The following is a 23974-nucleotide window of genomic DNA, read 5'->3' as shown; positions in this document are numbered from 1 at the left end:
GCGCGAGATCTTCCCTGCTGCACTCTGGGCGCGGCGGGGTGCGCAGGCGCGGCCTGGCGCGGGGCCTGGCGGGACGGCGTAAACATGGCGGGGGTCGGGGCAGTGTCGCGACTTCTCGGTGCGAGGCGCCGGGTGCTGACCCAGGCGGTGAGTCGGCATCGCGGGAGGGCGGGACCCGGGCGGGCCGGGGCCGGGCCGGCAGAGTGCAGCGCATGCCGAGTCGCCGCTCCCTTGCCCGGGTTAGCAGGGCTTCTCCTGTGGCGGCAGCCCGCAGCGTCCCGGTGAAGGTCACGACCCTCGCCGGGATAAGGCCTGGAGCCGCGTCCTCCAAGGTCACCTCGCCGGCGCTGTGTGGAGGTCGCTCCGAGGCTGGGCGGTCATGAGATCTGGGCTCAAAGGCTCCACGGGCCGCTGCTGGCCCTCCTTTGCGTGTCCACCGGGAGACCTTGGCAGTTAGGAACCTTTATTTTAGGTTTGGTGCGGTGGCCGTTGAGCACCGTTTTGGTTTTTTTGTTTTGTTCTTTTTGGTTTAAACGACGGTGTAACGTATTTTGGCATATCATACATACATGTGGTACAACTTCCAATTATTGTGGCTGTAGGTGATGTGGAGTTACCCTAGTGGTGTGTTTCTACATGACCAGAGGAAAGACTTCCCCTTCATTCCATCGCCTTTCTTATTCCACCCTCCTCCCTTTCCTTCTTTCTCGCTGTGTAATGCAGTGAACTCCACCCCCACCCCGCCCCTATTATGTGCAAGCATCTGCAAATCAGAACTTTCAGCCTTTAGTGTGTTGGGATTGACTTATTTTATCTAGCATGATAGTCTCTAGTTTCATCCATTTATCTGCAAATGCCATAATTTCGTTCTTTATGGCTGAGTAATGTTTCATTGCTGAGCACTTTTTAAAAAAAAAAATCAGAGGAAATGAGCACACTGACCGGGGTGCGGGCATGGGACCAAGCTTGTGTGTACCGGGTTGGGATGGGGATCACCCTCCCTGTCCCTCCTGTCCGGGTTGTCTGAGTGAGTGCTAACATGGTATGTTCATCCTCAGCCTTCCAGGGCTTGCTTTAAGTAAACTAACTTTGGATGGTTTCATTATTTGATTTTTTTAAATGAACTGACCCACCTACCTACTTAATAGTTTAATTACAAAGAAGAAGTGCCAGTAGAAGTCAAGGCATTTAACAGTAGTGTCGTGCATTGTGCCTGTAATTATGACTGCAATTTTCTCCTTTTTGAAATAGAGATATTAAAGATTATGTTCAATTAAGTATGAGAAGGATTAGTTGACAGCCACTCCTTTAAAAACCAGAAGGCATTATAAACACTTTAATAGGTGCTGTGGTTGGTGCCTACAGAACAGACCATCCCATTCCCATCTTGGCCCTTAAGTAGAGTCCTGGTCAGTGGTGCTTTTTCAGAAAATGACAGGTTGATATTCTGTGATTGTAGCAGAGTGGTTTGTCCTTACTCAAGAAGGTTCCCAGTGGTCCTTCTGTTGTGGAAGACCCCAGTTGTTGTTGTCTTTTATCCAGACTAGAATAGAGGAATTCTAGCTTTGAACTTCTACCTGAAAGTGGGGACAAGGTTTTGAGCATTGAAATAAATTTAGTTGATAACCCTTTATTTTCCTAGTGGCTGATTGGAAGTGGTCTTTTTCAAACCTCAGTTGAATTAACTGTTTGCATTTTTATCTGCATTTTCCATCTAGAATCTTCACTACTGTCCTGTGATTTGGGTTTTTAAGAAGTCTTTTTATCTTTATGAGGAAAGCTTTTCCTTGAGAAATTCTGCCCCCAAGCAGTATATTTATTGGCATGTAAGATTAGTTTTCTTTTCCCTGAAGAATTGGAGTTTGCAAAGAAATAGTCAAACTAGCAGGGAAAAAAAGTTATGATACTCATCTGAGAAATGGCTTTGGAAAGTAGATGTTTGGGGTTACTCTTTATTGAGAACTGCCTTCAAGTTATCAGTTTGCCAGACTTAGCTCACCTTTGATTTCTTTTCCTGGCCCCAGTGCATTGACATGATTTGAAGCCGTTTGATCCAGAGGAAGAGTAAAACCAAAGACTTTACATAGTTGTTAACCATTCCCTTCTGATGAAGTTTTTAAATCCTTCAAGATTAATATACAAAATGTTGTTTTAGGATAAATCAATTCCTTTTCTTAGATGAATTGTTCCAAATATGTTTTGGTGATGTATTTGAAATTACATTAGTTATGCTATTACAGTAATAACGGGTTTTTTTCTTTTGATTATCATAGCAGTGGCATTTAGTTCTGTATTCTGCATAATTTTTTTTAAGAGAGAGAGAATTTTTTTAATATTTATTTTTCAGTTTTCGGCGGATACAACATCTTTGTTTTATTTTATATGGTGCTGAGGATCGAACCCAGCGCCCCGCGCATGCCAGGGGAGTGCATTACCGCTTGAGCCATGTCCCCACCCCCTGCGTAATTTTTTTTTACTGGTTCATTTGAAAATCTTTGACTTGGGTTTACATATAATCAGGATTTTAATCTTAGAGTCAGAGATGTTTCCCAATATTCTCTGGATAGTGGGGAAGTATAGGATCTGAGCTGGAGGCCCCCAAGTTTTCAGTTTCTCCCTGGAGCTAAGGAGGGTTCTGTGAAGTAGCCCTTTAAACTAGCCAGGGTTGTAGCTCACCACCCATGCTTTGTATCCATTTGAGCTGTATTTTAAGCATCTCTATTTGAAAAACAAATATTAAAATTTTTAATGAAAATAATTGCACATAGTTGTTAAAAAAATTAGTGAATACAGAAAGCCTTGTATGGGGAAAAGAAAACCTTGCTTTTGCCAGCAGTAGGGAGAATTTTGAGGTGTTTCATTGCCCCCTGCAGGTTTTCCATTGTAGACATTAGCTTTCTGCCTTGTAGAGGATTTAGTTCACCTTAATCACCCTACTTCCCCATATCAACCATTTTTAGGTTCTTTTTGGCTTTTTTTAAAAAATATTTTTTAGTTGTAGGTGGACAGAGTATCTTTATTTTTACTTATTTATTTTTACGTGGTGCTGAAGATTGAACCCAGGGCCTCAAATGTGCAAGGCAAGCACTCTACCACTAAGCTACAACCTCAGCCTTTATTGACTTTTTTGTAGTTGCATAGATTGTGTTTTGTTTCTTGGTCATGATTTTGTAGGCATGCTTTATCAGGTGAGGGCCCCCTTTGCTTATTGAGGATAATGTTCTCACGTTTTCCTCCTTTTTTCTTTATTATCTAATTCAGTCATCTAAACTTCTAAGCTATTGAACAAAGTCTTATGTGCCTTTCAATTGTACTGCAGGTAGATTTCCTCATTCTTTTTCATGTTTCCCTGTTAGAAAATGTTTCTTCTTCTCAAAATAATAATAATAATAATGTCACACAATTTTTGTTTTGTGTGTTTCTTTTCCTTTTTACTTTTTGCCATACTAGGGGTTGATCTCAAGACCTCATGAATATTAGGCAAGTGTTCTATCACAGAGCTAGATCCACTACCCTTTTTAATTTTTATTTTGAGTCTCTCTGCCTTGCCCAGGCAGGCCTTGAACTTAGACCTCTTCCCTCAGCCTCCTAAGTAGCTGGTATTATAGGTCTGTACCCCAGGCCTGGGCAAAATAAGCTTTATCTAAAGACAAAAATTTGGTTAAATTGAAATTAGTCTCCAAATTAAAAAATACTCCCTACTGCCTGGTTGGGAAGATAGCTCAGTGGAAGAGGAGCACAAACCTGAGTTTGACTTCAACACTGCAAAAAATAAAAATATCCCCTGCAAAGTCCAATTTCAGAATAAAGATTGGTGTCGTTTTTCACAGGGAGAGAGTGATAATTGTCAATTCTGTTACGTACGTACTCTAGTAACTGCCACTTTTTTGGGAGTGAGTAGGGGGTAACCGGGGGTTGAACTCAGGAGCACTTCACCACCGAATCACATCCCTAGCCCTATTAGAGGCAGGATCTCACTGAGTTGCTTAGTATCTTGCTTAATTGCCAAGGCTGGCTTTGAATACATAATCTTCCTGCCTCCGCCTCCCAAGCCTCTGGGATTACAGGCCTGTGCCACCACGCCTGGCCTGTAACTGCCACTTTTTAAGCTAGCTGAGTGTGTTAAACATGAACATCTTCAAGAAATGTATAGCGACCTCACCATTTCCATTTTGAGTTGGTACTATAAAATGTTACTACAACTGTTCCCTATGTTAATGTATGTCATAGAGAAACTATACTTAGGCGGAAGAATTTTGTTTTTTCCTTAAATTCATTTTCTGAAAAAAATGGAAAACCTAAATTGGCTTGTCAGTATGTTTTTGAAATAGACTTGTGATTGTAGAGTCGAACACTTTAAAAATTTAAAAATTCTTTAAAATCCAAGAAACTACCTTGCAATTGGGACTGTTAAATAAATCCAAGTATTTATGCCAACTGTCATTCAAGCTTAGCAGTAGAGGAAGCTTGGCATAGGAGTCCAGCTCCGCCTTTGCTTGAGAAGGACAGACCAGCTGCCCTCCAGCCCAGCTGAGTGCCTTTACCTTGCGAATTCCATTCCTGTGATCCCCTCTTGTTTGTCTTACAGAATCTGCCCCCACCCCCCACAGAATAATGGTCTTTTCCAAGTAACAAAGTACAGGAAGACATCTCTCTTTTCTCCTCCTCTAATTGCTGTGGATACTTCCTGAAACTATTCTTTAGGATTTTCTAACTCTCTTTTATTTTGGTCTTCTAAAGTGCAGCCTCAGAATGGAGAACATATGCCCCAGCAGCTGACCCAGTCTTACCACATGGAAAGTGTCTCTCTCACACTGGGCCACAGTGTCACTGATACAGATATTTTTGAGTAAATTTGTATAGAATGGGACATTTAAGCTGAGACAAGACAAGTTGTGGAGGTTAACCAGTTAACAGCTGGGACAGCCCTGCAGAGGGGCAGCACCAGAGGCCTGGTGGACAAGAGAGGGTGTGGCTAAAGGCTAGCTTAGTGGAGTCCTGCTGGGTGGGGTGGAGGGATGCCACCACTCATTCCTCTGAACCAAACTGCTTTTACTAAGTGTTATACAACAGCCTGTTCCAGAAAAAGAATCTCCCTGTCCACTGTCCAGTGCCTTTTCCAAGACTACAAGGCTTCGAGTGCTAAGATAGAGCAGTAAAAATGCTTCTTTACTTGCAAAACTACTGTGCAGTGAGGCGGCATTCTCCCGTTTTCGACCTAAGTAATGTCAATTAGGACACCACAGAGAAGGTGAACCTTTTTCATTTTATTTCTGATCCATTGAGTTTCCTACTGGGAACAAAAAAAGCAACTTAATCCAGAAGGCTTTCATTGGAATATCACCTTAGGTGAAGAGGAAGCCCTGGAGGGGCTGAGTCCTTGCCCACTGACCTGTCTGACCTTGGAGGTTAAGTCAAGGGCCCCAGGTGAGCTTTCTAGAACAAGAACTGGGGTACATAGAAAGGTTCATGATTTAGAAGGAAATTTTAGTTTCAGTTCCCTTAGTGTCGGTGGTCCTTAAGACACTAACAGTCTGTACCTTTGCAGTGGCCAGCAACGCTCCCAACGTGGGCCCGTGGTGTTCACTTCACTGTCGATGGAAGGAAGAGGGCGTCTGCTAAAGTTTCAGAATCGGTGAGTCTGGCTTTCTGCTGCATTAAACAGCTTTGTTGGCCTAGAGGGATCATAGCCTAGACCAGTTCATTTCAGTGCATTCACATATTGCACATATTTAAAGAAATTCTCTTGGATATTCAATCCATGCTCAAATTATTTTTAGTACAATAATAGTTGTACAAATATTTACAGATATTGACAGTTTTGCTTGTAAAGTTCTTAATGTGTCTATAGATTAGATACAAATGAATAGCATTTGCAGTGGTGGAAGATGGATTCTCTACTCACAGTAGGGCTGTGTAGCCACATGAGTAGGATCTTTTTTTTAAATATTTTTTTAATATTCATTTTTTCGGTGTAGATGGACACAACACAGTGCCTTTTATTTTTATGTGGTGCTGAGAACCTAACCCGGGTCCTGCCTTGCTAGTCAAGCGCTCTGCTGCTGAGCCACAATCCCAGCCCCGGGAATGGGGTCTTTGGAGTTTGGTGTTCCTGTTCTGCCCTCTGTTGAGAATGCCAAAGTTTGCTTACGGCTTCTTACCTCAAGCTCCTGGTGGTCGCTGCATATCCTTGGCACCTTCTCATAGGAGCCTGACGTGGGTCCACGCCAGGTCAAGTGCAGTGTACATACCTAGAATAAAACAGCACTGCAGAGTTCTGAGTGGGGACGTGGGCATGACAAGAGTGGACATGTAAGAATGATACATGCAGAGCTGGAACTCACTGTTGTTGCTTTCCTCTGCCTCTGTCCTCCCCAGTTGACACGTTGGGGTCTTAGTGGTTTTAAGCCTCCTTAGAAATGGATTTTTTTTTGAAATTGTATCTCTAAGTGTGTAATATTTCAGCTAACATTGGGTTTCCTGGTCCATGGGACATTACCTCTGTATTCATTAAGTATGGTTGTTGATCCCCCTTCCATGAGGCTGCACCACTGGGCATGTGTGCTTGGCCCTAGGATAAGGTTGGGGACCTCTATGTGTCATTGCTCTTTCCTTTTGATTACTCCCTTCATTTTCTTGAGGCTAATTAATCTGCTATCACCATATTCTGAATATTTGGCATAGTTGAATGTGTGATTGACAGCTGAATTTTCTTTTCTAGATTTCTACTCAGTACCCAGTGGTGGATCATGAATTTGATGCAGTGGTGGTAGGTGCTGGCGGGGCAGGCTTGCGAGCCGCATTTGGCCTTTCTGAGGCAGGGTTTAATACCGCATGCCTTACGAAGCTCTTTCCTACCCGGTCACACACTGTCGCAGCACAGGTAAGAGAAAGTTTTATCTCTCAGTGTCTTGGCGCAACAGTGAGGCTCTCTTTACCTCAGCAACCTCCTGCCTTCTCCGTGAGCTCCTCCTTGTTTGCCAGCTCCCACTGGCTCACTCTCACTACTGGGCCTCTTCCCTGGGACCTGTGTGGCTTCTCACATGCAGGTCTTTTCTGACTGTCGCGCCCAGTCCTGCTTTTGCCCCTATGGTTCAGTTGCCTTTGCAGCCCTCACGTCTTTGAAATGTGTTAGTCAATTTGTGTCACTATGAAGAAGGTATGAGGAAATACCTGAGGTAATCAAATTAAAAGGAGAAAAGGTTTATTTTGGTTCATGGTTTTAGAGGTTTCAGTCCATGGTCACTTGATCTGGTTGCTTTGGGCCTTTGGTGGCACAGAGTGTCATGGCCAGAGTGTGTTGCTGAGGAGGCTGCTCATGAGTTTCACCAGGAACTGAAAAAAGAAGAGCCACATTCCAGTGTCCCCTTCAAGGACATGCCCCCTGTGACCTCACTTCCTCCCACTAGACCTATCTCTTCAAGATAGCGCCATGGGCTGGGACCAAGCCTTCAACACATGGGTCTTTGGGGGATATTCCAGGTGCAGACCATAGCACCTGATCAGGGTGTATGGCGGTGCTTGTAGACGTGGCGTGGGCACGCAGGTTAGAGGGACAATGGCCTTCGAAGTTCTCAGTGTAGGGAAGAAGGTAAAAGTAAGGTAAGAAAAGAGTGCTTTTATGATTTTGTTCTCTGATTCTAGGATCACTGTAGATAATATCCAGATTGTTCACAGTTCACCAAAGTCAGTGTTTGGAACATGCTTCTGTTAAGAGACAATGGATGGTTGGTTCCAGGAACCAGGAAAGGCCTCTCTGATCACAAGGACAGGCAGTGTTCAGGTCACATGGTGTTAAAGTCCCATGGCAGTAGTAGCACAGTCAGCAAAGAGTAGCTCAACTTGAGTACTGGTGCTCAGGAGGCCTGCCCCGGGGGTTGGGATCGTATGGAGGCCAGGGACTCTAGTCAGAACTGGGAGCTCAGGGTCAGACTCTGGTGATGGCAGGTTGTGGCTAGCATTGGGATTGCATATATTGTTAGGTTTTTCTGTTGTTTCAGACCAGCTTTCTGTGTTCTGCTATGACTGTGGAGTTTTTTTTTTTGTCAGGATCTCCTTGGGTTTGTAGTTGGAGGGTTAAGAAAGAAGGAAAGTCACTGGATAACTTGTCCTCTTGCTGCAAAGTTCTCAGCTCTGTGCTGGTGACATCAGAACTGGAAGGAACCTCATAAGTGAGGAAACTGAGGCACAGCAGTAAAGGCAGGAAGGGATTCTGCTTGACTGAAAAGTTGTGATAGAACAACAATTGGAGAAAGGTTAGAAATGTGTATTAGTTTGTGTTCTGTTTCTGTAATGAAAATCCATGGCTGGGTACCATATAAAGAAGTTGGATATTTTAGCTCAGTGTTGGAGGCTAAAATCCTGAGATCAGGCAGTCTCATGCATTTGTCTCTGGGAAGGGGTCCTTTGGTTACAGCATGTCCTAGTGGATAGCTTTGTGGTGAGAGCATGTGAGAAGGAGAGGTCACATACGGAGACAGGGAGCCAGAGCAGGAAGCAACCAGTGTTGCTCTGTTATAGCAGTCCCCTGCAAGACTGACCAGTTCCCATAAAACAGACTCAGTTCCTCCAAGGGCATGCCGAGAGGGCCTGAGCACCTCCCAAAGGGCCCACCATCTCTTAACATCCTCACACTGAGGACCACACCTCCAACACAGCCTTGTGGACACACACAGATCACATCAGTGTTCCTTTACATGTGGGGGAAAAAAAAAAGATTATCTAAAGAGGAGAAATTGAAATTTGAGTTGGGGAAGAAGAGGGTGAGGGTTAACATTTATCTCTGTATTGTTGTATCTGGTGACTCTGCGGGATGAGACAAGATGATGTCCATGCATAGCCATAGGAAGTAGGGTGCAGGGCTGGGTGGCTCTGAGTTTAGAGTTGTATACGTAGTGTTTTCAGCATACAGCTGGAGTGCCATTGTCATGAAATCACTGGTGGGTTTCTGGAGGGCTTTGTGTCAGCTCATTAAGAGGCAGGCAAGTTTATGTGCATCTTTTCCCAGCAGCCCTTGCATGTTGCTGCTTCTCCTTTGCAGAGAGGGATTAAATTGCTTATCTAGTCAGCTGAAGCTGTGACTTGGGACCATCCTGCCTCGCTCCCCCTCAGCCCTTGTAGAGACTAACCGCACAAGGAAGAGAGGCCTGAAGATGCCCTTGGGCTCCATCAATAGTGTGTAAGGAATGCATGTGTTTCCAGGGGGGAATCAATGCTGCGCTGGGGAACATGGAGGAGGACAATTGGAGGTGGCATTTCTACGACACTGTGAAGGGCTCTGACTGGCTGGGGGACCAGGATGCCATCCATTACATGACGGAGCAGGCCCCTGCCTCCGTGGTTGAGGTAAGGGAGTGTGGTCAGCCAGGGGAGGGGGAGGAGACACGCTGGCAGGGGCTTTTCGCTGCAGCCCTGGAGCTGAGTCACCAAGGTGGGTTCTGTAGCATTGGTGTTTTCACAGAGTACCTCAGTGTGGGGTTTGCAGAGTCGTGTTAAGGTTATAGTCCAAATTCCCAGAATAGCTTCCTCCTTTAAGGTTCCTGTTTGTTTTTGCGTTTTATAGCTAGAGAATTACGGCATGCCATTTAGCAGAACAGAAGATGGAAGGATTTATCAGCGTGCATTTGGTGGACAGAGCCTCAAGTTTGGGAAAGGTGGGCAGGCCCATCGGTGCTGCTGCGTAGCTGATCGGACCGGCCACTCACTCCTGCACACCTTGTATGGAAGGGTGAGGCCGCCTGGGTGTACAAGAGATGGGATGCAGGAGAGTGGGAATGACTAAAGGATGGTGGAGCCAGCTCATGGGTTAAGAACAATAGGACAACTCTTTAAGAGCTGTGTAGTAATTGTTGACCTGAAAGTACTGAACAGGTGCTGCAAAAGCTGTCATTTTGACAATTGTATTTCCTACATGTATTTCGGAAAATTGAATGTCCAATTCAATGTGAAAGTTGAACTTATAGCCATCACAATCCAAGTATAAAAATAGACCTGTCATTTTAAGACTGTTTTATTGGCCTTCAAGTTCCTGAATTGATTGGTTTGTTTTAATACTTAACTATAAAACTGCTTGAAGACTTATGAGACAGTAGTCATTGGATGGTCAGGGCCTGCTGTGACACAACTAAATCATCAGTATTCTGAACTATTTTCAGATAGGTGGGTCAGGTGATAAATTTCCAAGTCTTCTCTGAGGCTGACTATGATGGCAGATGCGTAACAGGACTTATCTGAACTACAGTTCTCTCTTGGTAGTTGGCTCAGGCTCCTGAGAGCCTCTTGGACTTGCTGTGAGGACTGTCAGGTCCAGCCCTTGCAACGCTGCCCAGTGGGGACCTCTCTGTGGGTGGAATTGGGCATGTCTATACTGTGTGGCTGGGCAACGCCAGCCCACATACCACTGCAAGTGGGCTGTGTGACCAGGAACTCAAGGTTTTGTTGTGGACCTTGTGGTACATGGGTCTTACTCTGGCACCACACGGCCTCCAGAGAGCCTGGAATGCCACCTGAGGTCATGCTAAAACAAGAGGTGTTACAGAAACGTGAGCATGTGCTCCATGGTGCAGGTCACCAGGGGTTTGCTTTCTCCTGTTAGTGTGTGATGCTTTCTTATGTTCTTACAGAGCCATAGGCTTTGATAACGAGAACTGCAGCCTGTTATCTGTTTCAAACCCCAGTGTCATCGTAGCATTATGGAGTCCATTCATTAGTAGAGCCAAATCAAGCCCTCTGAGCTTTCACATGCTTGACCATTCGCATTTTAAACACATTGGCTTAACACTTAACTTGAATGCAGTTTAGAATGTGGGGTCCTGTGTCCCACAGTCTTTGCGCTACGACACCAGCTACTTTGTGGAGTACTTTGCCCTGGACCTCCTGATGGAGAGCGGAGAGTGCCGCGGAGTCATCGCACTGTGCATAGAGGATGGATCCATACATCGCATACGTGCGAAGAACACTGTCATTGCCACTGGGTAGGAGCCTCATTTTTGTCTTTGCATTTCATCTCTCTAGAAAAGTTGAGTTTCATAGTTTCTTTAATAAAATGTGGGCATTCTAGAGTAGTACTTTGGATACAGGCTTTAGTGTACCATTATGTGGCAATGGCCATTCCCAGGCTTGGTCCGTGCCTGGTAGAGGTAGCAGGAGATCTGTGCTGCCCTTGGTCATAGCAGAGGCTGTCCTCAGGGTGCACTGGAACCTTAATGATCACTGTCCCTCCTGCTCTAAGGTGAGGGAACTGAGGACTTGTGAGAGTCATGTGACATTTCCTGGTGTAACCTTTCTGCTTTAATAGTGACTATACTGATTGGTTCATAGAATAGAAAATTGCTATTTGTGCACATGATGAAAATAATTAAAGTTTTAGTTTCTGTACCATCTTGTTTACCACTTTAAAAATTAAGAAGTTCCTCCACAGCAAAGGAAACAATCAGCAAAATGAAAAGACAGTCTGTGAATTAGGAGAAAATATCCACAAACCATTTTGTCTGGTAAAGGGATGATATCCAAAGTGTATAATCAATGCATCAACTAAATAGCTACCCAAAAAACATCCAACAAACAATGGGTAGGACCCAAATGGACATTTACCGAAGAAGACAAAGTGACCAACAGGTTTGTAAAAAGGTGGTCAGCATCATTAATCATCAGGGTCCACAAGGCAATATTGTCTTATACCTGCTAGAGTGGCTGAGATTAGAAAGACATGAGGTGACAAGGATGTAGAGAAAAGGGACCTTGGCAGACTGCTGGCAGGAGTAGAAATTGGTATTGTGGAGTTCCCAAGAAAACCAAGGCAGGAACCTGCTGTGTAATCCTGCAGCCCCACTGTGCTGAGGAAAGAAGCCAACATATGACTGAGATCCCTTCACACACATGGTTCACATAGCCCAGGACAGAGGGAGCCCAGGCGTCCTTTGCTGATAAAGGAGATGCTGTGTAAATAGGCCATGGAGCATTATTTAGCCAAAAGAAAGAAGCAAATCCTGTGGTTGAACCTGGAGCATGTTGTGCTAATTAAAACAGCCCAGTGCGTGATTTCACTTACACGTGGAATCCAGAAATGTCAGACTCTAGGTGGTGATTGCCAGGGTGGGGGGTCACAAGGGGAATGCTCTCTGAGACTGAGCACACAGCCTGTGGGCCTGAAGCTGGCCAGGAGAGTTGATCTCCATGTCCATGTCTTTAGGTGAGGTGACTCGTGTGTTGATTATCTCCCTGGTGGCAATCCCTTCAGTGAGTGCACTTATCAGAACATCCTATTTTGAATCATAGATCAGTGAAGCCAGGAGACAAAAATATAATAAGAAAAATCCTTAATGTTTACTTTTTTTTTTATCATGAGTATCTCTTCTCTGTGTCCTTGTCTTGCATCCCAAGGTGGCACCAGTCAGTGGCAGGGCCTCCCCTCAGTGTGGTATGTGCACTTCTTGAAGATAGTGCCCTTGAGGCTGCTCTGTCTGTTGTGTGGTCCCAGGGGACTGGAGGTCCTGCCTGGGCTGCTGTGTACAGTCATCATGCTCTGTCATTTCCAGGGGGTATGGGCGGACCTACTTCAGCTGCACGTCTGCCCACACGAGCACTGGGGATGGTACGGCCATGATCACCAGGGCTGGTCTTCCCTGCCAGGACTTGGAGTTTGTGCAGTTCCACCCCACAGGTAGGATGGGTGCCTGGCCTGGGTGGGCTTCTGTCCTGTGAGCATGTGGTGCATCCTCGGTGCTCTCCAGGCTTCACTCACTAATACACTCGATTGTGATTCTTGGGTTCCCAGGGCAGTTCAGGTCTCCATCTTCTATATATATATTTTATATTTGTTTTTTAGTTTTAGGTGGACACAATATCTTTATTTCATTTTTATGTGGTGCTGAGGATCAAACCCAGTGACTCATACATGCTAGGCGAGCACTCTACCATTCAGCTACAACCTCAGCCCCTCGGGTCTCCATCTTTGCACTCTCAGAAGAGCCCAAACCCTGCCTCCGTGGTGTTTGCCCCAGTAGCAAACAGGGATTGCTCAATTTCTCCCACCCAGGGGCAGGTTTCTCGTGTACTGCTGTGTCCACAACTTGAGTCAGTATTTCCTGAGTGGAAGTTTGAGAGCCAGGGAAAGTATGTGACCAGAGAAGTGGCTGGGGTGGATTGTGGGAAAACATGGGCCCCTATGGCAGTAGGGTATGAAGTTAGGACTCAGCTTTGACTGATGGCACTCTGTTGCTGGGGTTAGGGTGTGGACAAGGAGGAAACTAGTTGTGGGGGAGGTTAGTTTTTCCTGGGCCAACAGATGGCTGGAGATGCTAATGACATGGGTCGGAGACTTGAGTTCAGGGGAAAACCCAGAGTCAAGGCTGAGAGAGGAGCCTGTTGCTTGAGGCAATGTACCCACCACTCCTGGGCTGCTCCCCTGGCCTCTGTAGGGGTGAAGAGCCAGGGCTTTTTCCCTTTCCTTTCAGTACATCCCTTCTGAAGCCTGGCAGGGATGAAAACTAAGAAATGTAGATGTTGGTTTTTGTTACTTTTGTTGTCCAGTGAAATGCCACCAAGCTTCAGGGTCCCACTCATGTGCTATACCTGGGGTTCCATTTCTTTTCCTTCACAACTCTGAGAAATAAACCACCCAAAAAATGGCACCAGGAAAAACAAAAGCAAAAGAAATGCAAGAATTTGCATTCTTATTTTTAAAGCATATAGCCCTTTTGGTGTGCTCCAGAAAATTTTAACTTCAAATTACATTCGTTTGTTCATTTGGTCTCTCCTGTTAAAATTCAAGGCTTGGCATTCCTCATTTTCATTACATTGAGGGACAGGGCCAGAGGCCAGGTTAGGAACAAACAGTCTGCACCATGCTGCCCAGGTTTGGACTTGGGTTCTGCCCTTGCCAGCCATGTGGCCTGGGCCAGGTAGTCAGCTCTTACTTGCTGTCTCTGAGGATGGGGTGAAGCGAGTAAATATGTGTACAACAGCTGCCACCGTCCACAGCCATGAGTGTTACTGTCATTGTTGCCATTTGAATTCTTTAGATAGGAATTTTCCATGTTGGTTGTTCTTAAGGTAGTCACCACATTGTCATGGTGTAAAATTATTTTCAAAAGTTGAAACAGTCAAGGTGGTGATCATGCAAGGGTTTTAATCATTGGCAGCCCATCCTTCCTAGACTTGCACTTTCAGCTCTGGCTCTGCTTCCTACTCCCCTTCAGCATTTCCTTTTTTTCTCTTTGCACTTTCCTCTGCCAACAAAGTGTCTTGAAAAAATTGGCATTTGAGATGTGTGTTTGATGGTTGTCAGCTTACAGGTGTTTAATGACTTGCGCTTTTGCAGGCATTTATGGCGCTGGCTGTCTCATTACTGAAGGATGCCGGGGAGAGGGAGGCATCCTCATTAACAGTCAAGGCGAGAGGTTCATGGAGAGGTACGCCCCTGTCGCGAAGGACCTGGCATCCAGGGACGTGGTGTCTCGGTCCATGACTCTGGAGATCCGTGAAGGAAGGTCTGTATGATTCACCCAGGGATGTGTGAACCATGCAGGTGGGCACACACTCATGTTCTTCCCTTCTGCTTGGTGGTAGTTGGTCACCTGGGCTGTGGTGCTGTGAGTTCTGCACCCCTCACCTGCACATGCCCACAAGGATAAAGCTACCTATTGTTATTTGACTGTTCTCTGTTGGTTTGTGTTGTTTCCTAAATACCTGCATTTTGAGTTTTAGCCAGTTCATTGTAAGCCTTTCTCACCTTGGTGTCTGCGTAAGGGTGAGTTTGTGACAGACCCTCTGTATGGGGAAAGACATGCACAGCCTGAGGTTGGCACACAAGCCTGAGGTGTGTTCTCTTGTCTTCCAGTGAAACAGCTTTAGACTTTCATGCCTGGCCCTGTTCTCTGATGTGGGACACTTATTCCATGTCTGCTGGCATGTGTAGGTTTTACAGGTTTATATAAAAATGGGCCAGCTGAGTTTTGGAGTAATGTGAGTTAGGTGAGGGCAGGGTTTTTGTTCTGTCCTCAGCTGCATCCCAGCACCAGAGTAGTACCTGGGACGCAGCTCATGCTCAATAATATTGATAAAGAATGACCACAGCAAAGGGGAGGTTTTCTAGAGTATCAAAAAGCATTGAGCCAACGGGATGGCTCATACCTTCAATTCCAGCAGTGCAGGAGTCTGAGACAGGAGGATCACAAGTCAAGGCCAGCCTCATCAACTTAGCAAAGCCCTAAGCAACTTAGTAAGATCTTATCTCAAAAAGCAAAAGGGGCTGGCTGGGGTGTGGCTCAATGGTAGAGCACTCACCTAGCACATGTGAGGCCCTGGGTTTGATCCTTAGTACCACAAAAACATAAATAAAATAAAGGTATCATGTTCAGCTGCACCTAAAAAAAATAAATATTTAAGAACAACAACAAAAAAAAAAAAAAAAAAAAAGCAAAAAGAGCTGAGGATGTAATGTAGTAGTAAAGTGTTCCTGGGTTCAACCCAGTCCCTCCCCCAAAATGTGTTGAGACTCACATGCTATTCATCCCTCATGTTGAGATACTCTATGTTGCAGAGGCTGTGGCCCCGAGAAGGACCACGTCTACCTGCAGTTGCACCATCTGCCCCCTGAGCAGCTGGCCATGCGCTTGCCTGGCATTTCAGAGACAGCCATGATCTTCGCCGGTGTGGATGTCACCAAGGAGCCAATTCCTGTACTCCCTACTGTGCATTACAACATGGGTGGGATTCCCACCAACTACAAGGGTCAGGTAACAACAGGGCCCATCCCACTACTCTCTCCTTAAATTTTAGAGGGAATATCAGACCTCTTTTTTTTTTTTTTTTTTTTTTTAATGTTTGGTGGTTTGTACTTAAAAATCACCTTTGCTGCAGGGTAGGGGAGTTCTGTTCTAGGCTTGCATTCACTTAGTAATAATAGCTCCTTGCCAGTGGAGCTGATAGATAAAATACCAGATACAGTTTTTCTATTTTGTAACTGCTTTCCTGTGCAGTATTATGTTGTTTTTACAATGACTGAGTCAGTGGTTTTTATGATTGCATCAGAGTGGTGCGCGGTGCATAGGAGTTCGCCACTCACTTGGTTCCTGGTTGGAGCAGGGGCAGGGAGTGAAAGGGTCTGAAGGCTTCCTTCTGCTGTGGTTCCACCTGCCAGGGAACATAGTTGGAGCTGAGACTTCATGGTGGTCCAGTCAGGTGGGAAGTGTGGGGCTCAAGAGTGGCTCCTGGAAGGGAAGGCACAGGTGCCAATGTGGGGTTCTTTGACCCCCATCACGGAGAGTGTTTGGAGGCAAATGGGATTTGGGGATGCAGTCAGAGGATTCCCTAGGAGACAGATACCATCCTTACTTCCCTTTCTTGATCTCAAGCACAGACAGCTGCTCAGGTAGAGGGGGGACTTAGGGTTTAAGACATCTTATTGTCTCACCCACAATCTTTCTTACAGGTGCTGAAGCATGTGAATGGCCAGGATCAGATTGTGCCCGGCCTGTATGCCTGTGGGGAGGCTGCCTGCGCCTCAGTGCACGGCGCCAACCGGCTTGGGGCAAACTCCCTCTTGGACCTGGTGGTCTTTGGCCGGGCCTGTGCCCTGAGCATCGCACAGTCTTGTAGGCCTGGTATGTGTTCTCTTCAGCCAGAAGTCGTAATTTATTGCTGGAAAGGAATTCTAGTTTGAGGAAGCAGGAGGTCAGACAATGTGGTAGTGATGTCAAAATGTCAAGACTGGTGGGTGGGTTGGGAATCTCAGTAGTTAACATAAGGGTTTCTTGGTTCCTTTTTTTTTTGGCAGTCATGTTCTGCTTAGAAAAGTCACTGCTAGAAAATTGTTATCTTGAGGAGAACTTTATTGCACATTATTTGCCTAGTATAAATTGTTTACTTGCAATGAAATTTTGAATAGTAGGTATCAATGAATATATAACTTCTGAGTACTTATGGAAAAATGGTCCCACCCTGAAAACTAAACAGAACTGACCCCTATTAACAAAGGCACAATGCGAGCAAACTTTGAGTTGTGGCCCCTCCCTTTTGAGTGTAGGTTTCAGTTGTTGTCTCTTCTTACGCAAGCTTAATGTGCTGGAGAAAAAAAGGTGCCACGTGCTGGGGTGCAAGTCTGTTCTAGACACCAAGAACAGGAGGTCACTGCGCCTCCAACCTCATGGAGGCTGTCTTGCCCCTTTGCTCAGGACGTCCCATAGGACCCTGGCCCTTTGCCCTGTTACCTTGTCCTGATGCTGACTGTGGAACATTAGTTCTGTGGTTCTTAGACAGTAGGGTTGAAGCAACATGCTGGAAACAGCACAGTCTCCACCTACTGATAAAATAGCTGGAGAGGGGCACATGGCCAGAGGGCAGGGAGCATCTCCACAAGCTCCCTGAATCAGGCACAGCTTAGGCCACCTGCAAATGACGCTTTGTGCTTGTGCAGCTTCTCTGTCCTCAAAGGAAGTGTCCTCCCCCTGTGGCACTGCCCTTTGAGCCGAGGATCATCACCACTTCTCATCAAGCAGGGAATGAGATTCCCTTCTTTGAAAAGGAGAAAAAGGTTGAATATATTGTGCTCTTAGCCAGGCACAGTGGCGCATGACTATAATCCCAGTGAGTAGAGAGACTGAGGCAAGTTTAAACCAGCCTCAGCAACATAGCAAGGCCTTAAGCAACTCAGCGAGACCCTGTCTCAAAATAAATAAAAAAGGGCTGGGATGTAGCTCAGTAGTAAAGTGCCCCTGAGTTCAGTCCCAGTACTAAAAAATGAAATAAAGCAAATAAAATGGGCTCAAGGTCAGTAGGTGGTTTCTTGGGTCAGGATGGGCCAGGACAGTTGGTTCATTTACTGCCGTGGTTTCCAAACTCTTTGAATGCCTTTGAGACAAATTTGAGTGTTTTCAAATTCCATCTGGTTTTTCTAAATGTTTTTGGATAGTTAAATTCCAGTGTTTTGATATTGTTTTTAGGAGATAAAGTTCCTCCAATCAAACCAAATGCTGGGGAAGAATCTGTCTCAAATCTAGACAGGTTGAGATTTGCTGACGGGAGCATAAGAACCTCGGAGCTGCGCCTTAGCATGCAGAAGGTAGGACAGATTCCTGCACCCTGCATAGTGTGCAGGACATGTAGCCCTTGCCATATCAGGGAAGTGTGTTCAGGTGGATAGGAGCCTCACTTAGACAAGAGTGCGCTCTTTTACACAGGCCATAACTCAGCACTCCAGGGCAGACACAGTGGCGCTGTGTTGGCCTTCTCTGGTATTCTGTGCTTTAGCTTGGCCTCCATCTGTAGACCTGCCCTGGCTGTCAGGTATGTCACAGCCAAAGGAGGGAGTACAGCAAGCCCTGTTGGAGGCCAACACAGCCCCAGTGCTTGTATCTCTTTGCCCAGAAATTAATCAGGTCAACTCACCTAGTTTCCAGCTGCTCTAGAGATGTTGTCAAACTGAGCCTATTGAATCTAGCCAAAACCAGGAAGTGGGAGAAGGGCATCGGGTGAAGGCCGACCTCTGCAGGTTCATCTGGGTGGATACTGTCCCCAGGGAGGTGGGGGACAGTGGATGGTGGGTAGCGCAGGCCACAGGGCCTAGAGAGTACCTAGTGAAAGCTTCAGTCTGAGAACCTCAATTTTAATTTTAATATGAATGGCAACATGTAGTTAATGGCTTTGTAATGGATTATAGGCTTAGATGGATAAAAATACTATAGAAAACAGGAAGCAAATTCTTCTATTATAGGGATTCTTGCTCCATGAATGAGAGCTCTTTCTACTGGAAATACTTGCAATAATTGATGCATGTAAGTTTTCTGAAGAGAGGCCCTTTCCTTGGGTCCTGTCTGAAAGGGGTTCAGTGACAGACACAGACAACACCAAGAGAATGTTACTTACCATTCTTCTTAGGACTGTTTTGTGTCTTAAGGAGAGACAGGTTAGCAGGAGGAAGGCCAGGTGGCCAGGTTATGCTCTGCAGGGCCTGGCAGTGGCAGTGTTAGGGTGTAAGCCAGCGCAACCTGCGTTGGGTGTGGAAGCTGCACGCCCATGAGGCAGGTGCTTTGACATGGAGACACTAGAGGCACCCACCAAGCAAGGCTCAGCCGGGCTGCGGCTCGGCCGGGCTAAACCATCAGATGCCAGACTTAGCCCTGAGCAAACAGACCAAGGTAGAATATGTATTTCCAAGGTGAAGTAATTTTCTTGCCAACTGTAGCTGTCACAGAAAAGATTGAAAGAATTGAGGTATATATTGGAAAGGAATTAACAAAATAATAATCTTTTACAGATAAGATTATCTAAAAATTCCAAGAGAATAAACTTAAAAACAAATAAGAATGATATAAAAATATAGTAATTGGGCAAAAGATTCACTTAAGAACTTGGTTTAAATTCCAGGATTTTGGAGTGGTGGGGGGTCTTATGAGAAAACATAAAGTGATGGTGTGCATTACAACTTTATGATTATGTATTAATCTAAAGAAAATTAATAACTGTCTGGGCAAAAGATTCACTTAAAAACTTGGTTTAAAGGATGGAGAGGTAGGAGGGTTGCAAGACTGAGGTCAGCCCAGGCAGTTTATCAGGACCTTGTATCAAATTAAAATAAAATGGCATAGCCGCACACATCAGTAATCCCAACAATTTGGGAGGCTGAGGAAGGAGGATTAAGTTGGAGGCCAGCCTGGGAAACTTAGCCAGACCCTATCTCAAAAAATAACAGGGACTGGGATGTAGCTCAGTGGTACAGCACCACTGACTTCAATTTCCCAGTACCAACAGTAATGATGATGATAAAGTAAAAAGGGCTGAGGGTATGGCTCAGTAGTAGAGCACCCTAGGGTTCCATCTCCAGTACCATAAAACAAAAAGTTCACAACCAGAGCCACCACACCTGGCTTACAAAGGGTATCTTGTTATAGTCCATGCAGAGTCATGCTGCAGTGTTCCGTGTGGGGAGCGTGTTGCAGGAAGGCTGTGAGAAGATCAGCCAGCTTTATGGAGACATGAAGCACTTGAAGACATTTGACAGGGGTAAGCCCTGGGTGCACAGCTAGGATCTTGCCTTTTGTGGAGCCTGGTGGTGTCTGTCCTGTTTATTGCTGACTCTGCCCTTCCTGTGGCTGAGGGTCAGACCAGTAACTCTGCCATGAGCCCACAATGACAACCCAGAGCATCTACTTGGTGGGGGCCTGTCTACTTCTAATGGATCCTTGTATGTCTCCAGGAGTGGTCTGGAACACGGATCTGGTGGAGACACTAGAGCTGCAGAACCTGATGCTGTGCGCTCTGCAGACCATCTATGGGGCAGAGGCACGGAAGGAGTCACGTGGTGCTCATGCCAGGGAAGATTACAAGGTGTGATTTTGGGATGCACTTCAAGCCTGGTGTCCTGCCCCCTGTTGTCATTCTGGCCCCCACCAGTCACATGCCCTTCCCCTCTGCATTTCACTCCATTTTCCCAAAAGTCAATCCAGGAAAATGAGTTTTTCCCTGGTAATTATTGTCACCTTTGTTCTCACTGCCTTCAGAAACACAGGATCTTTCTTGCTTTGAATCAGCATCTGTTGCTGCCTGTGGCAGTGTGTTGGAGCAGAATGAGCCTGTTTCTTACTTGGCCACAGGGGCAGCCAGGTCCATGGATGTAGTGCCTGAGGCTTAGGAAAGGAATCACAGATCTGGTTCTGGTACCGTGTTTTGACAGTGGATTGATGTCTGTGTGGAGCATGCATGTTGGATGCTCTGATGATGGCAACATCAGGGGCTTAGGTGCAGGTGCAGGATAAAAGACACTTGCCCCAGGGTCCCATGAGTAAGATGCAGGCTTTCATTCAGGAGAGTGTAGGTGACATGGATGAACAAAAAAAATTGGCTAAGCAAAAGTTGCCATGTACTGTGATGCTTCACTGATTTATCCTGCACTAATCAGGTGGATACAGGAAGACATGGGCCAGTATGACCCCTGTGTGCCCTAAGTGATGGAAGCTTCTCCAGAGCATGCTTTAGGACTGAGGTGAACAAGCCTTCAGGTGCGAGGCTCAACCTCCCCACTGGGAAAGCTCATCCCTGGGAACATTTGCAGAACCCAGGGACTGCTGCGGCCACTGGCCCAGGGTCACCTTTTGCCCACCATGTGTCTTCAGCAGCATCAGCCAACTCTATTAGAACACAGGGATTTTTTCACTAGCATTCCGCTACTCTTTGAGAGCTTTTGAAATTTTTAACACAATTGTTAAAATATTTTAAAAAGGTTGAAAGAACTGGGTGTGGTGGCATGCCTGTAATCCCAGTGGCTTGGGAGGCTTAAACAGGAGGATTGTGAGTTCAAAGCCAGCCTTAGCAATGGCGAGGCGCTAAGCAACTCAGCAAAACCCTGTCTCTAAATAAAGAGAACTGGGGATGTGGCTCAGTGGTTGAGTGCCCCTGAGCTCAATCCCTGGTACCACACACCAAAAAAAAGGTGGAAAGAAAAGTTGGAGTTTCCCAGGGTATAGCGCAAAAAGCGAAAGTATTTGATAAACTTTAAGGTGCATAAATGAGATTTAATTCTCAACATTCACCTATGAAGTCATAGAAGATGTAGAAATGGACACTGGTCTCATGCTGACCCTTGGCAGGCCCCAAATTGTCAGTGGTGCCCCCACCTGACTGGTCTGTTTACATCATTGTAATGTTCTCCGGGTTTTCTGACGAAGTGCTCTGTGAGTGGTGAGTAATATATACTCTGGCATCAGGTGCGGATTGATGAATATGATTACTCCAAGCCCATTGAGGGGCAGCAGAAGAAGCCATTCGGGGAGCATTGGAGGAAGCACACTCTTTCATACGTGGACGTCAAGACTGGAAAGGTATGTGGGCTGCATCTGCTCAGGGATGTCCTTGGTGGTAACTAGCTGAGAGAGGCCACAGGCTTCTCCCTGTGCTGGCTCAGGGAAACTTGATACAAGGTCAGCTCCCTGTGTGGGCCAGGGCAAGGGCCCTGGGCAGGGAAGAGATGGGGACTCTGCAGAGATGGGGACCCAGCCACTACCAGAAACTCCTCTGGAGCTCAGGGGTCAGGAGAGACTCCTCCTATTCTGTTCCCATGACCCAGCCTACCTGCAAGCAGCTGCAGAGGAGCCTGGGAGATGTGGTAGCATCCTTTGCATCCCCCATCCCCCTACAGCATGCAGAGAGGCAGCAGGTCAGGAGACCCCGACTGAGGTCTTGTTCTACTGATGCATACCTGCCCTTTCGACATTTCCCTGGGTTTTAGGGTTTAGAAATAGGCCAGTGCATTGACACATGCCAACAATCCCAGCCACTCAGGAGATTGAGGAATGAGGAAGGAGGATCTGAATTCTAGGCCAGCCTTAGCAACTCAGTGAGGCCCTGACTCCAAAATAAAACTAGGGATGTGACTAAATGGTAAAGGCTCTGGGTTTGATCCCTAGTACAAACAAACAAAGATTTGGAAATAATTAAGTAATTTTTATCTTTAAGCTTTTCATTGCTTCTAAGAGTTTTATAATCATTTATTGGGCCTCCAGAAATTAAGGTGAACTCTGTTGTTACTTATATAGAAACCTAATATATCTTTAATTCAGAAGTTGGCCATCTTTTAGCATAAGCCTATTTTTAATAATGTTGGCCTTTTTTTTCATTATAAAATACTCACTTTAGAAAGTCTAGAAATTATAAAAAGAATGAAACATTTACATCCATCAGAGATAATCCATTATTTTGAAATACTTTCTAAGTGTTATGTGAGGGTGTATATACTTTTCCTTGGGTACATATTTATGTATATAAAGGCTCATTTTCAAGTAGAAAAAAACAGAGGGGATGGCTATCTGTGGATCTTGCTCTACCTGCCCTGACCTTTCTCTTCAAGGTCACTCTGGAGTACAGACCTGTCATCGACAAGACTTTGAATGAGGCTGACTGCGCCACTGTTCCCCCTGCCATTCGCTCCTACTGACTGAACCTAGTGTCGCAGAGGTGGCTTCTGTCGCCATGTGTCACAGCTTGCGCAGCTGCTCCTCTTGAACCTGTCTCGGTAGATAGTAGATTCTGTGCTCGTGAACAAGCAATACGCTTCGCAGATGTCATCAGTCCCCTGGCTAGCAGCTTGTAAGGACTCACCATGGGGGACAGCTCTGCCTGTCTTTATCCCTTGCTTTATCATCCTGGGCACAATCAAAACAAAATGAGCAACCCTTCTTTATATTTCCAAACCCATTTAAAACCTGTACTGTTTGGCTGTAGGCATATGTAATTTAGCAAATGTAATTATCTTATTATTCTGTCACATCAAAATCCAGAAATTCTGTTGTGTATTTTTAAGTAAAGAATTTTGATTCCTGACAGCAAAGGAAGAAAACTTCTCCTTGTTCTTGTCCAGTGGTTCAGGAGGTGAACTTCTGAAGAACTGGAGCAACTAAACCCTGAATGAGACTGATGTAGTAAATGGATTTCCTTTTAAGTCTGTTCTCTTTAAAGGTACAACTCACTTTAAATATGAATCCATTCTTTACAAAATTCTTCCCTAAAAAGTAATCTGATTTTGTTTCTAAAGTGTCCTTTTGATAAGAAGCATTTCATAAGGCAAGCAAGGCAGCACTGGGTTCACCTTGTCTTTGAAGTGGTGTCCTGTAGGCCAGTAGATGTGGGGACCCACATGTCCTCTGCCCTCATGGAGTCACATTAAAGATGCACAGTATGTCTTCTTCCCATGTCCAGTGCCCAGTAACTATGTGTTGAATTCCTTATTTATTCTTTGTGCCAGACACTAAGCTAGACTTTGGAGAATGTTAGGGTGTAATAGAAAATAAAAACTGAATAATAGGGTGGACAATTCAGTAGAAAAGTTTGGATGTAGAATGGAGTTAGTGTCTCTTTGTTCTTGACCATAAAACATAAAAGCAGAAAGTTAGTGGAAATCTAGCCACTGAAAATGCCCTAGGAGTTGGTTACATAATGGAGCCGTCTCCTCACCTCCAGAAAAAGGGCCATTGTGTTGTGCTCA

At 45.5% G+C, this 23974-nt stretch overlaps 1 protein-coding gene across 1 annotated transcript; it reads left to right on the top strand.

Annotated features, from left to right (window-relative positions):
• Positions 1-25: 25 nt before the first annotated feature.
• Sdha (succinate dehydrogenase complex flavoprotein subunit A) lies at positions 26-23675 on the top strand. Its single transcript, XM_077109506.1, has 15 exons — positions 26-147; positions 5549-5635; positions 6722-6883; positions 9202-9345; positions 9563-9727; positions 10825-10973; positions 12537-12661; positions 14321-14489; positions 15542-15737; positions 16433-16604; positions 17943-18061; positions 19890-20001; positions 20195-20325; positions 21702-21815; positions 22841-23675. The coding sequence occupies exons 1-15, from the start codon at positions 85-87 to the stop codon at positions 22925-22927; spliced, it is 1995 nt and encodes a 664-aa protein (XP_076965621.1). The 5' UTR covers positions 26-84; the 3' UTR covers positions 22928-23675.
• Positions 23676-23974: the final 299 nt, after the last annotated feature.

The sequence above is a fragment of the Callospermophilus lateralis genome, chromosome 5 (genome assembly GCF_048772815.1).
Source record: "Callospermophilus lateralis isolate mCalLat2 chromosome 5, mCalLat2.hap1, whole genome shotgun sequence".
NCBI lineage: Eukaryota > Metazoa > Chordata > Mammalia > Rodentia > Sciuridae > Callospermophilus > Callospermophilus lateralis.
The sequence above is the reverse complement of the archived record's forward strand: the minus strand, read 5'-3'. Positions and strand labels throughout refer to the sequence as shown.

Excerpts from the sequence above, each read along its gene's own strand:
- Sdha (XM_077109506.1), top strand. The coding sequence starts at position 85 with ATGGCGGGGGTCGGGGCAGTGTCGCGACTTCTCGGTGCGAGGCGCCGG. Across the intron at positions 148-5,548 it reads GCCGGGTGCTGACCCAGGCG|TGGCCAGCAACGCTCCCAAC; the intron begins GTGAGTCGGCAT and ends GTACCTTTGCAG. Across the intron at positions 12,662-14,320 it reads TGTGCAGTTCCACCCCACAG|GCATTTATGGCGCTGGCTGT; the intron begins GTAGGATGGGTG and ends GCGCTTTTGCAG.